The sequence below is a fragment of the Bemisia tabaci genome, chromosome 3 (assembly GCF_918797505.1).
Source record: "Bemisia tabaci chromosome 3, PGI_BMITA_v3".
NCBI lineage: Eukaryota > Metazoa > Arthropoda > Insecta > Hemiptera > Aleyrodidae > Bemisia > Bemisia tabaci.
In genome coordinates, this window is record NC_092795.1 from 10,765,959 (window position 1) to 10,780,536 (window position 14,578).

The window sequence follows — 14,578 nt, forward strand, 5'->3', positions numbered from 1 at the left end:
AATTAATCATCAATATTTGCAGTTTTTGTAAAAAAATGCATGTCCGTCCTCCCCCAATTGACTCGATCCATTGTGCGCCGCCCCTTCCTCATCGTGCATCACCGCACTTTCCCGACCGCTGTAATTAACTGTCCCGATTGGAGCGGGAAAGTTTTCCACCTCGATCATACTTGAATTCCAACGAATGATGACATAAATAGCGGCTGCGTCTTTGTGTCAGATTGTTCAACCGTCCGCGAGAAATGGGGCCTGCACCGTTAAACATGTTCGTGTCTATGGGTACTTTGAGTCCCTTTGAGTTACTTTTCTTCGGTCGGATCGACTAAAAAGACTTGGTTGAATCACCAAATTTTTAGTTAAGTGGCCGAGACCATAGGTTACTGTTAGACACCAATTGTTGAAATCGGTAGACAAAGCTATAGGCAAAGAGGACAAAAGGGGTATGAAGTAGAGGGTTCCTATTCCGCCGTGCTAAGGAAAAACGCCGTATGAATCTCCAGGCGTTGCCAAATTGTCTTCTATAAATTACGAATTCCCTAGTAAACTAATGAAATGTTTCTTACATTTTTTCAGAAAATTTTGTTCGTATTTTGTTCTAAAGATCCTGAAAACAAGGAAAAATATTCATAACTTTCCTTAAACATAAACATTTAATCAAAGGCAATTTGGCAACTCTCGAATGTTCATACGGCGTTCTTCCTTGGCACGGCTGTATTAGTATGAGGGGGTGGTTGTAATGGGCAAAGGAAGTAGGCGATAGACTTTAAGTAACGGCAACCTACGAGGGACCCTGTAGTTCGTCCATCATTTTCTCTTTTAGTCTATTGGCACCACCCATGTCGACCAATTACATTGCTTTATGCTCCCTATGTCTTCTTTGTCCATCGCTTTACCTATCACTTTCAACAATCAGCCTGCTGGGGATGGCTCTTAACCCTCTAAATGTCACGCAGAGGTTGCGACTTGCTCACGTGGCTAGGGCATTATTGGACTATTGCTGATTCGATCCAGGTCCAACCTGACACCGTACATATTGTATACTATTTTTAAAAAAATGAAGAAATTTTTATCGTAAAGTGCCAGGTAGTGCTATAAAACGGCTCATATGTATGTATGTATACTATATGTGCCGTTAGATTGAAATCGTTGATAACAGAGGATGAAGGAAGTAAAACTTTAACTTCTAGAAAAATGCCCTATGTTTTATTTCTTCAATGAAGGAGAGTCGTTTTATCTTATAAATAATCTTTGTATAACGGTTAAAAGACTTAATAAATAATAGATACATGCCTAATGAAATTTACACGGTCTCTATGACTTTCTGTACAACAACTTACTTAAATATACAAACGTGTGGTAAAACAAGTATTTTATAAAATTCTGATTTAAAATTTTAACATTTCAACATGATCTCGGTAAAGAAACGTTCATTCATTTTTATTTGTTCTTAAAAATTGAAAAAAAAATCATTCTTGGTATCAAATTGCTTTTTGTCTTAAATCGGAAGAAAGCATTACCTTTCTCTCCTTAAAAATACAACAAAACAATAAAATATATGATGAATAAAAAGTATCAAGTTCTCATCTTATAACAAAGAATTAAAAATGTAAATATATATTAAGAATTAGTTTCTGTTTTTAAAGATCACAGCTTGCATGGTATTTTTAAACAAATCTGCTACTCGTGTTTCAAATACCAGAATGGCACAGAAAAAATTAAAAAAATTATTAAAAGGAATAATATCGGAGTGAAGAATCATGAAAATAGTACAGTTAAATCTACGGTTCACTCAGTTCCTTACTCTTGAACCTTGAATGCACGTTGATCCAGTAAAAACATCTCTAAATCCCTCACCACTTGAATAGGTGACGCGTCAAAATCTGAAAAGAACAGACACAAAAAATTAATGACTTTTCCCTATGGGGAACGGAGGTCTATAGCAGGAAGAGGATGGGGAAACGACCTCATCAAGACAAAGTAAAAAGTTTAGACAGCGGCTTTTAAATAATCGGTGCTTGAGTTGCAAAGCCATCAGGCAAAAGTATTTGTTGGTTCCGCGTGCGTATCGTCCGTTATTATTTTCCAGCTTAAGTCTCATCGTTAGCAGTTAATGACCCTCGCTGCAGGATATGTTGATGTCTACAGGGAAGCGAGATCTCGCGGTTTGTGATCTAACTTTTATAAAAGTTCGAGAGAATGTTTTTGCCTTCCCGAATCATTACACATGGAATCCTTTTCCGACCTTGAGACGAACTATTTTAGTGACTTCACACTGTAACCTTCCTGGAAAGATAATTTCAATTCGAGGTTCTTCTTAAGGTTCTATCCGGTTGTGTCTCAACAAACATCTACCTAGATTTATCCGTCAGAATGGTGGAACTTTTTAGAACTAACTCGTGAAAAGAGTCTGAATAGAGCCATTTAGGATCAAAACCTGCAATCTCCATTTCGCTGGCTGAGAAATTGGCAGTCTTTTTAATACATTCGTCGTATTTCTGACAAAAACACGTAACTACATTTCAGTGTTGCAAAATGTCCACTTGCTAATTGAATTTTGACCAGGAGCATCTTGGGCCTTCTGACTCAAAATTTTACTGATTGTTCCTCGGAAAGTTAAATCAGAAAAATTTGTGAACGAAAATGGCGCGGGTGATTTATTGTAAAAAATCTAATTTTTTTAGTCAATTTTGCAACCTCGGAATGGAGTTACGTTTATTCGTTCGGAAAACGACGTATTATGAGGAGAGCAGGTGAGTTTCTATTGGTGTACTTTCTAAAGAATTTCTTACATGTTACTGAGAAAATTATAGCAGTATTACACACACAAAGTCTCATTGACTACTCTTTTCTTTTAAAAAATTAAAAAAATTTCCAAATTTTGAAACACCGAAATAGAGATTGCAGCTTTTGAAACTCGACGTCTCAAATAATCCATCAGGAGCTTAAAACGTTACAATTGGACGTCACTGAAACAGTGGTTCAGAGCTCTAATGAAATGAGCGCCTACAAACCTAAGTGGATACTTCACGCATTGCGCAATGCGTGAAGTATCCACTTAGGTTTGTAGGCAATTGAGAGTTAAATTGTAAAAGTTCCTCTCGGGGATTACTAGTACTTTCTGCGTGATTATGATTATATTGAGCAATGCGTTCAGGAGACATGCATAGGGAAAGTATGGACATGTCGATTAGGTGATGGAGCTCTCAGGGCCCAAAAGGGCAGCCAATCTATGAATTCAAATTATCCTGAGTGATTTATTATTACACTTGTTACGATCCGTCGTTGGTAAAGCATGTATTTGACTTAGTTTTTGCATGAATTTACTCATTCTTGTGGAAGGAGGCTCGTATATGAACATTCTTCGCCATTGTGGTTTCATATTGGAGTCTGAAGATTACGGTGCCAGTTTCCATTTTCAAAGGTTGGCTGTTCTTTTGGGCCCTAAGAGCTCCATATTTCGACAAATCCGCATTCTCCCTTCATAGGAATCATCGGTGCTCTGCTCTGCTGAGGAAGAACGTCGTATGAACATTCGAGAGTTGCCAAATTTCCATGGATGAAATGTTTATTTTTGAGAGACATTATGAACATTTTTCCTTACAATTTTCAGATACTTTAGATCAAATTACAAACAAAATTATCTGAAAAATTGGCAGAAAAGTATTCAAAAATTTTCCTGAAAATTAGTGATTTGTCAGAGGAAATTTTGCAACGCTTGAAGGCTCATACGGAGTTTTTCCTTAGCATGGACTTAGTACTCTAGATGTAAAACCGAGCAATTGATCTCTACAAACCTGACAACTCGGCATTCATTTATCATCAATGAAAAAACGGAAAAAGGAGGAATATAGTGTAGATTTCCGAAATTAACTTTTGTTTCACGTGTTTATATTGTTCGGACAGCCAGCACGAGACCTCTCAGCTAAGTTCTTTCTGATGCGAGACTCCTAAAAGCCTTTTTGTTTAAGGCTTCAATGCGGCACTTAAAAGAAGAGAGCTTTTGTGGTTTTTGAGCATTAAAGGGAAATTCCAGGACCACTCGTTTTTTGTTTGTAAGGGAAGTTAACTGCAGAGCCTCCAGGTTTTTGCCAAAATTGATCTCGGTCTAAGTATGCAGCCGGACGTTGGACGTGATGGAGACGCACTCATGCAAAATACGTTCAACTGCCGAAATTAAGTAGATATTCTTCTTTTTCCAAAAATATGCATATGCTGAGGCTGCTAGTGACACATTATTTGTAATTATTTGTGCTCCATGGATGTCAATGTTGCATACCCACAAAAGCGAATGGGCTCTGACTGTTTGCGTTCTTGACATTGTGGGGCGCAATGAATGAAGTCGTGGGTGATAGGTTGCTCTAGAGCCTTACACCTGCAGAAGCGTTAGTTTTATCGACTTTCATTAAATTTTACAAAAACTACTGGTGCCTATGTTTATAAAGATTTTAATCAAATTTAGATAGTATTCATTTTAAGCGAGCGAATTCTTATATTACAAGTAACCTAATCGTTTACGGATCATCTCCCAATGACAGGAAATTGAAGTTACAGCGTTACCAATTTGGGAAAGATAGTTCATTATACTCGTCACTTCCGGCCAACGTATCACAAACGCCAAGCGACGTTTCAAAATTTCCGCCGCTATTTTATTTTTTTACAGAGAAATATTGTTCGACGAAGCTGTCCGAGAATTTCACTGAATTTTCTTTGCGCTGCCGATAAAATTCAGTGAAATTTTTAATCAGACTCAACCGACAATTTCTCTGTATAAAAAGTAAAATGGCGGCGGGAAATTTTGAAACGTCGCTTGTGTGTGATACTTTGGCCGCGAGGTGACGATATACGGGATAATTTAGATAATACTGGAAGCTCTGATGAAGACACTGATGAGCCTTGCAAATGTCGGTTGCCTGTGGTCTGATCTCGTTTAAGTGACTAAAAATTTCCATTATGAGCTAAAATTCGGATTTTTTTATGCAAAGTTACAAAAATAGGGTTTCTGAAAAAGATTGTGTCCGTGGACTTAGGTCCTTTCCATGGACGGTCACATGAAGTGATAACAGAGGCGGATCAAGCAATCTGGCAACAACGGATTTCCTCCATTTAAACATACGTTAACAAATCGATTCCTGGCGGAGCACCTGCCCCTAAGAATCGATACATTTCCATGGGTTTAAATGGAGAAAAACAATGTTGCCGATTTGCTGAATCCGTTAATGGGTGACAAGGATCTTGTTGGGAATCTCACCTTTAAAAATCCTTCATAGATAAAAGTAAGATTCGTAGTCAGATCATCTAAAGCAACATCTCTTGGAAGACTTGGATTTGCCTTGGAGCATGACCGTGTCACAGCATTTCGTTTCTTGGTGGTTCACATCGAGGGCTCGATCGATCAGATAGTCCATGGCCTCGTCTTTAATCAAAAATTCATAAATTAGATTAGACAAACGCCATGAATTGTGCGCTCGACAAAAACTACAGCTTTGATCAAGCGATCGTTATAAATTCGGCTCGCAGAAAAGCCATTATTCAGATTAAACGAAAACCGTGCGCTTGAAATTTAGCACGCTGAGACCGCATGGTAATTTATTTCTCGAACTGATTTATTCGGCCAACATCAAGTTTGAAAATGCGCGAGGTCGTATTTCTTAATCACTCTACACAAATGCAAATACAATGATTGCCTCTATTTAGGCGTTTGTATTGTTGAAAGTGACGTGTCAGCTTCTTGTAAAATTACACAAATACGGTGACGTAATCGTACTTCATAATTTTTGATAGTATATTGGGCCAGTATGCAAGGTCTGCTTGAAAAAAAAATGTTACGTGTTTTCTCTTCAAAATCTTGCGTAGAAAACGATTTACACGACGGAAAGTTTGGATATTTGTATCAAATCCTGAACGAGATATTATAACGAGTATTTTTGACAGAAAGGAAATGAAATGCAAATAACGTCAATTTTTTTTCTATGTAACCAATATGATCGACCAATGTGGTTAACACTTATATTGTCATTCGGATGTTGATTTCCATGCTTTCTGTTGTGTGAAATTTTAATGACAAAATGATGGTTTGATCCATAATTTCTCTTGAGGCCCGTTAAATTGCTGCTTAAATAGAAGAAGAATAGTGTTGCTAACTTTCAAAATCACCAATGGTCACAAATGAACGTATTTCTGCGAAACGGAACGTTGTGCATTATGACGTGAGCCTTGATATTCATGTATTTTTATGGATCTCGGGGTTCATGTCTTAGTGCACATAGTTCCGTTTGGCAGAAATATGTTCAAATACACTTTCACTAGTCCGGATCTCATAGCTTTCTAATTGCAACAAGTGTCTCCCTCAGCACAGGGACAGAAGCTGCCAAAGAAGCTGCGGGCTGATCGTTAGACAATCGATAGACAAACTGTTGACAAAGAGGACAAAAGGGATATGGAGAGACCCTATTGGTGGTTGAAATAGACAAAGGAGGTAGGTAACAGACTAACTAACGGCAACCCACAGGAGACCCTATAGTTAGTCCATTGTTCTCTCCCTTAGTCTATAAGAACCACTCATTTCAACCAATAGAATCGCTCCATTCTCCTTATGTCTCCTTTATCTATAGCTTTGTCTATAAATTTCAACAATCAGCCTGCTGGCATTATACATAAAGATAAAGGTTATAAAATTTAAAATTTGATTTTGGATTAACAATATGTTATACATTAGAAGAGTTAGCTTCAATTAGGTGCACTTATAATTTTTATATAAACTTCATTTTAGCCGGAATCATCTTTTGATAATGAACCCTTGTTTTGCAAGGGGTGAAATAATATCCCACGCACGGATATGTTGATACACAGCAACGTTGATGCCTGTCTCTCTATCGTTGCGCCGTCAAGGTATTCTTCCTCCCCAACCTCGACTGCGTAAAGAGGCACGAGGAATTTTAGATCCTCCCCCCTGCCCCCGCCACTCCTAAAATTGAAACTCACGCCGGTTAACGCGAAAAACCGCGCGCAAAAGCTGAAAGCTCATGCTCGGTGGGGGAACTTTCGTCTCGCCGCCGCACTGAACACGGAGCCCTTGAGGAGCCCCGTAATTAAGTTTACAGCTGGAATTTGAGTCTTTTCATCTCTTGACTGTAGACCCCCGACTGGGGCTGCCAAATCCACCTTGAAATCATTATTTTCCCTATAAGGAGGTTGTCGTATATGGACTACATTTTGCAAGGAAGGAACCTCTGTTTCTGACTCATCCATAAAACCACCTTCCCAGATAGCAAAAGCGGGAGAAGAGGACTGCCGTGTTAAGGAAGAACGTCGTGTGAGCCTCTGGACGTTGCCAAATTCCCTCTGTTAAAATTCGAATTTTTAAGGAAATCTGTGAATATTTTTCCACCAATTTTTCAGAGAATTTTGATCACAAACACATGTAAATTGTCTGAAAATGTAGAGAGGAAAAATTCATAGCTCTTTTTAAAAATAAACATTTTATCGGAGGAACTTTGGCAACTCCCGAATATTCATTCGACGTTTTTCTTTAGCCACGGCGAAAGAACAGGATGAGAAGGCAGCCCTATCTGCTTAGGAACATTAAGAGCACTTACGTTGTTTCTATAATCGTCGTCTCCCGGACGAAGGAAGGTAGCTCCATTCCGAAGTTGCAAAATTTTCGTAAACAATTAAATTTTTCACGAGAATGAACGCAAAATTTAAATAAAATTTTCCTGATTTTTGTATGAGATCAGAATAAAAATCAGCGAATTTTTCGGTTAGGAATTTTAAAGATTGTCTCGGTAAAAATACACTCTTCAAAGGGAAATCTGGCAACATTGAAATGTAGTTACGTTATTTTGTGAGGAAAATGACGAATTGCGCTCGAAATATCAGTTCCAATTCGCATAATGTGATACAATTTTTTTTGCATGCGGTTTGACAACCCTAAAAGCCTCCCGGTGCAATCTTTCGTCTTCCAACTGGCGTCGACTTTCACCGTAAATTGCGGGGAAAAAACTTGCGCGAAGTTCACGTCGCGTCAAAAATATTAGCGCGAGTCGGGAAAACTTTGCAACCTAGTTCGGAGGCGCTTACAAGTGGCTTCGTAACGACGTCAGCACGCAGAAACTCAGCCCTGTTGCGAGTTACCAGGGGAAGAAACAGGGTTGACTTTTGAATTTCCGACATGAAATTGCGACCGAGGGCGCAATTGTATTATTGCGGTCGCACCCTAAAAGCTTTGATAAAGTTACTGCGCACTGGTAAACTTACTAACAGGTCTCAATAGAGACGGTTTTCAACCGTCGAAAAATTCGGCAAAGCCACAAGGAACACTCTCAGTTGGGCTGCATTTTGCAATTTGGAACTACAACATCTAGCTAGCGTATCAAATGACATATCAGTTTCCCTATGCTTTTTTTTACAGTTTGGCTAGATATCGTAGTTCCTAATTGCAAAATGTGGTCCAATTATCGGAATAGATATACCTCAAATTATCTCAATTAATCGGATGCAACTATTCGTGACTCAAGGATGCTCATGTTGCATACACAAAAAATGGAAGGCGTTTTGGTATTTGATACCCTCGTAAACTGTTTATATGCGCTTGAAGCACCATTTTACTCTCATTAGCAAGAGACTGAGCTTCCCTTTTTTGTAAAATTCAGAATGTTTTATGGCAATATTGTAGTGATCCATGAATAAAGTGACGTACCATCCTATGGCCAGTCCATAGATTTTATGCACGACGCACAGAGGATCAAGTCAATCATAGAAGTCGGACATAAAATGTTTGACTGTAACTGCAAATTTTGATGTTCATTAAGCCACATTTTAAACTTTAAGGGGTGCACCTTGAAAAAATTTTACGAGAAAACCGATGGAACCACTTTCAGAATCTCAAAGTTGTATATAAACGGAGTTATGAGCGTTTAAAGTTTCCAAATTTCGTCCGACCTCTCCTATTGACTCGATCCACTGTGCGATGGTCAACGGTATGTTCCGTGTGCATTAAATATATGGGATGCAATAGCAATGAGACCGATGCCTACCAATATTAATGTCATCTTTGGCGGATGTGGGGAACCACTTCTCAATGCCGTGATCGCGGCAGAATTTCTTGATGGTCTCTGTCGGGATGGCAGCGCCAGCAATGTCACATTTGTTGGCCAGCAGCACCACCGGCACCGGGCTTCCGTCATACAACGCCACCTTCTCCCGCAAATCTGTCAGCCACTGTAATCAAACACGGACTTGTTTTAAAACAAGGCTGAAAAAAAAGGAAAGCACCTTAAGGAAAATCTGAATCGCTAAAAATTTAAAAAACTCAAAACTTTTCTTACATCTATTATTTGACCGGACGTCGTTTTGGAGGGTCCGCAACCATCCCTTCTTAGTAGCGGGCTGATTATTGAAACTGATAGACAGAGCTTTAGACAAAGACGACAAAAGGGATTTGGAGGGTTCCTGGTGAAAACGGGTGATGGCAATGGACATAGGAGGTAGGTAATAGACTAACTAACGGCAACCCACAAAAGACTCGACAGTTAGTCCATCATTTACTCCCTTAGTCTTTAAGAACCACCCGTTTCAACCAACATGATCACTCCATACTCCCTATGTCTTCTTTGTCTATCGCTTCGTCTATAAATTTCAATAATCAGTCCGCAGTGATAGCGTGGCATACAATGTCAGATTGGGTTTCACTGAGCGTCCTTGTCGTCTCCTCCCAGGAGGAGCCCAATCAAGCATCTTCCTCAGCAGCCTTCCATCCGTCATCCTGTTGACATGACTATACCAAACTAGCTGACCACCAGACATCGAACACCATGTCATTTTAGACTCCCATGATCTGACGCACTCTTTCATTGTGGGCCCGATCTCTTCTGGAAATTCCTGCCAGCCTCCTCCAGAAATCCATCTCCATTGTCCTCCTGTGTCCTTTTTTCAGCTACCAAACTTCACAACCATTTGTAAGAATACTCGTACTTTTGACTACAAATGGCAAGTATAACGATTTGCAATATTTACTTGGGACGCACTACTGACATTTTTAAAACACGTTCCTCTCCCATGTATACAGATACATGACGTTCTATAGCGTGTTGTAATGCTGAGAAATTCTGAAGAAATTGCCAAAAGTCCAGAAAATATCAAATCGATCGTCGAATGATTCGAAGCTTCTTAAAGAGACAACTCCTGTTCTTGCTCCAGCTGGAGTCCGGAACAAACCCATTCCATTGATTATTCCCATTGGCACGAATCATTGGCGTGGCGAGAATAATTCATTTTCGATATTTTCCCATCTGAAGCAATGACAAAAAATCGATTATGAGGCTGCTTGTTGCGGACACCTTGATAATCGATTCTTTTCCATGAGAGCAGGTCAATCTATTCACGATCGACATGTAACAGACGCGAGGACTCGACGCTTGAACCTCTCAAAAATTTACCAGCACTTCTTGGAATAGGACGTATTTCTATCAAACGGAACTATGTGCACTGAGACATAGGCTCTGATACCCATAAGAATATATGCATAACAGGGCTAATGTCATAATACACATAGTTCCGTTTGACAGAAATGCGTCCAATAGAATACACTATGCATGAACGCGAGGCGCTCGACGCGTTGCGTCTGACAAAACAAACCGAGTTACGATGACAGATACATTTGAAGCGTCGACACGCTGAAGCGCAGCGAGATGAAAAACTCGCAGAAACCTGAAAAATAGGATTCGATCGAAAGGAAACGCGGCAAGGCTCGAAGTTGAAAGGTAAAACTGGACGGAGACGTCAATGGAAGACGAGATGAAAATTCGGTAAAGCCGTGATTCAAAAACGAAACGCTATTTACTCTTGAGCTGTTTTCATACGGGCCGTCGAGTTCGATCAATCAGCCAGGCGAAAAAAAGAACCCACCTTGCCGCACGCCGCACTCAATCCTCTTCTTCTTCGAACATAAAACCTGGCCGAAACCCCGATTTTAAACCACTTCAAACCAGAGCGCAAGCTATAGTGTCAGGTTGAAATTTGAATTTGTTATTTGAGGGGCTTGGAGGACAATGCGCATGAGTGCAGTTTTTGAAAAACAAATGGAAAATTAATGATTTCAAGTTAAACCAGCCTGAATGCATAATCTGTGAAAAATTCGCTCCCAAATTTCAATTTTAAAGCATTAAAAATCCAGTTTGAACTTCCTCTACACCATAAGGATCCATGTAATTTCGAAACTTCAAACATGCATTTCTCGAGATAGCAAAAACTGCACTTATGCACCTTGTTCTCCTAGCCCCTCTTTTTTAGTAAGGGAGGAGTCAATCAACGCAAAAATCATTCTGAGACAGGGCGGCATGAAAAGTAAGAGAGAAATGAAAGATTTGGAAATTTCAGGGAAATATATATTGAAATTTCACGAGGCTGTGAAATATTTCATATTTTTCAGGGGCTAGAGTATGCAACCCGCACTCAAACACACAAAAATAGAAGAAAGTCACAATTTTTAAATTGTGCGGAACATGAAAAGGAACCGGTATTTTTCGATATCTTTCATAAATTTCTGAAATTTCATGAAAAATTTCGCCACACTGTTCTGAGACTAATATACGCTAAAAACGCGATAATGAAGTCAAAAAATTGTCTTTTTTGCTTTTAGTCCAATGTTAATGGCAGCATACACACTACTGAGGAGATGCGATGACCTAGTGAGTGCTTTCTGCTTTTAAACCGCCAGTAGTGGCTATAATAGTACTACACTGCCGTGCTAAAGAAAAGCGCCGTAAGAGCCTTCAGATGTTGCCATATGTCCTCCGATAAAAGTCAAATTTACAGGGAAAATTGTGAATATTTTAATTATGCAAAACTTTCTCCACTAATATGCCTCTTTCGAGTAAATTTGGCAACTCTTGAATGTTTATACGACGTTTTTCCTCAACGGCAGAGTACTGCAGTTATTCAGTAGTACGACAGCTCATCGACGAGATGGCAAAAAGTGCCTCGCATTAGAGAGGAGATTAGACCATTATATAACTTTTAATGATCTTCAAGATGCACCGCAGAGAGTATGAATAACTTTTTTCAAAATTTATTTCGCAGCGGGTACTCCAATTTTTGCGAAAACCATTGTCGACATTTTTATGAGTGTATTTTTTTTTTGTTAATTTTTTTATTATTCGAAGACCCCTCACATTTCTTATTTTACTTGGGGTTTATAAAAATCGCTTGCTTTGATCCTTTGATGCATGCTATTATTTATACAGGGTTATTCAAAAGTTACGCACCACTGGCCATAACTTTAGTTCTAATTATGATATCGATTTGCGGTTTGTGGCGTCCTTCCTCATATCGAGGGGGCAACTTTTTGAGGTACTTTTCAGTTCTTCACCCCCCCAGGGGGAGGGGGGGCGGGGGGCAACTCAAAAATTTCAAATGGCAACCCCCATCATGTGATACATCGTTAGAAAAAGCATGAAAAAAGAAAATTTTTGGCGCAAACCGGAAGTCGATCTGACCCCCCTGTCAAAAGTTAGGGGGTCCAAAGGTTATTTAGGGGGTCCGTACCTTCATTTTTTAGAGTAGCTTCGGCGGCTCTTGGACATACCGTTTCTCTTTTCAAAGAGTCCTCGAATACTCCAAGTCTGATACCGAAGTCTTCATATTGCCCCCGGGCCACCAAAGCCCCCCCGTAGGGGGGGATGGGCCTGTTACAATGAAACATTGCATTAAAATGCGAAAAGTCACAGAAGAGCTTCAAACTTAGCATCAAATCCGAGTGGAACTTCTTGCCGATGTTAACGCAAACGCAGCCTGCGACTTTAAAGTGAGTTTTCAAAACTCTTAGCCCCCTGCCCCCCCTCATTTTTGGTTGCAGAGCGGGTAAAAACCGGGAAATTCACTACAAATAATGCCCAAAACTAATGTCCAACTTGAGGAGGACCCTTGAAACGTTGCGATCAGTCGGAGCACTGCAATACAAGGACTGCCGCCCACTTTAAGGACGGAAACATCCATAAACACCCCCGCTGCCCCCCTCATTTTTCGTTGCAGAGCTGGTAAGAACCGGGCCATCATTTCTGGCGATTTTCCCGGTTTTTACCCGCTCTGCAACGAAAAATGAGGGGGGCAGCGGGGGTGTTTTGGATGTTTCCGTACTTCAAGGGGGTGGCAGTCCTTGTATTTCAATGCTCCGACTGATCGCAACGTTTCAAGGGTCCTCCTCAAGTTGGACATTAGTTTTGGGCATTATTTGTAGTGAATTTCCCGGTTTTTACCCGCTCTGCAACCAAAAATGAGGGGGGGCAGGGGGCTAAGAGTTTTGAAAACTCACTTTAAAGTCGCAGGCTGCGTTTGCGTTAACATCGGCAAGAAGTTCCACTCGGATTTGATGCTAAGTTTGAAGCTCTTCTGTGACTTTTCGCATTTTAATGCAATGTTTCATTGTAACAGGCCCATCCCCCCCTACGGGGGGGCTTTGGTGGCCCGGGGGCAATATGAAGACTTCGGTATCAGACTTGGAGTATTCGAGGACTCTTTGAAAAGAGAAACGGTATGTCCAAGAGCCGCCGAAGCTACTCTAAAAAATGAAGGTACGGACCCCCTAAATAACCTTTGGACCCCCCTAACTTTTGACAGGGGGGTCAGATCGACTTCCGGTTTGCGCCAAAAATTTTCTTTTTTCATGCTTTTTCTAACGATGTATCACATGATGGGGGTTGCCATTTGAAATTTTTGAGTTGCCCCCCGCCCCCCCTCCCCCTGGGGGGGTGAAGAACTGAAAAGTACCTCAAAAAGTTGCCCCCTCGATATGAGGAAGGACGCCACAAACCGCAAATCGATATCATAATTAGAACTAAAGTTATGGCCAGTGGTGCGTAACTTTTGAATAACCCTGTATATTAGTCATTAAATTCGATTACTTTAATTACTCTTTAAGGTGATTCGTCAAGCTCAAGTGACGTGGTCGAACTGGCATGCGATATATCGCATCTTATAGGTCAAAAATCTCGGCAGATTTTGAATTTTCAGCAAAAAAAAGGACGATAGCCCCTGCGCATGAGCCTGAAGAATCATTCTAAACCCAAAAATCGGCAAAATTCAGAGAAATGAAAGCAGGATAGTGTTTGGAAAAAAACCTCGCATTCGATTCAGCTATCGATTTCGGTATCGAATGCGAGGTTTTTTTCCAAACACTATCCTGCTTTCATTTCTCTGAATTTTGCCGATTTTTGGGTTTAGAATGATTCTTCAGGCTCATGCGCAGGGGCTATCGTCCTTTTTTTTGCTGAAAATTCAAAATCTGCCGAGATTTTTGACCTATAAGATGCGATATATCGCATGCCAGTTCCACCACGTCACTTGAGCTTGACGAATCACCTTAAGTTGGATCTGAATCTCTTCGGAGAACGATTCAATAGTACGATGGGTTAATTTATAAATTTCTGCATTAGGACATTTTCTCAGAAATTGTGAGTATCACATCACGTTGTAACATGTCAAATTTGCACGCAAAATTTGACCAGAAAACACTCTGAAATAACTCTGTGAGCACGTTCGAAGTTAAATACTGCAAGTAGTTTGACCTTTTGGTATGCGATAT

General features: G+C 40.1%; 1 protein-coding gene across 2 annotated transcripts in view; it reads right to left on the bottom strand.

The window, feature by feature from the left end:
• Positions 1–1,181: 1,181 nt before the first annotated feature.
• Positions 1,182–14,578, bottom strand: part of LOC109044370 (ras-related protein Rab-32) — a 37,016-nt gene continuing 23,619 nt past the window's right edge. The window contains exons 6-8 of one of the 2 annotated variants that reach the window (XM_019062077.2): positions 9,036–9,219; positions 5,249–5,413; positions 1,182–1,880 (exon numbers count right to left, since the gene is read on the bottom strand). In XM_019062077.2, coding sequence (XP_018917622.2) covers positions 5,292–5,413; positions 9,036–9,219 — 306 coding nt within the window. In that variant the 3' untranslated portion in view covers positions 1,182–1,880; positions 5,249–5,291. The remainder of the gene's footprint in view (positions 1,881–5,248; positions 5,414–9,035; positions 9,220–14,578) is intronic. The other variant, XM_072297744.1, reaches the window with a different exon arrangement.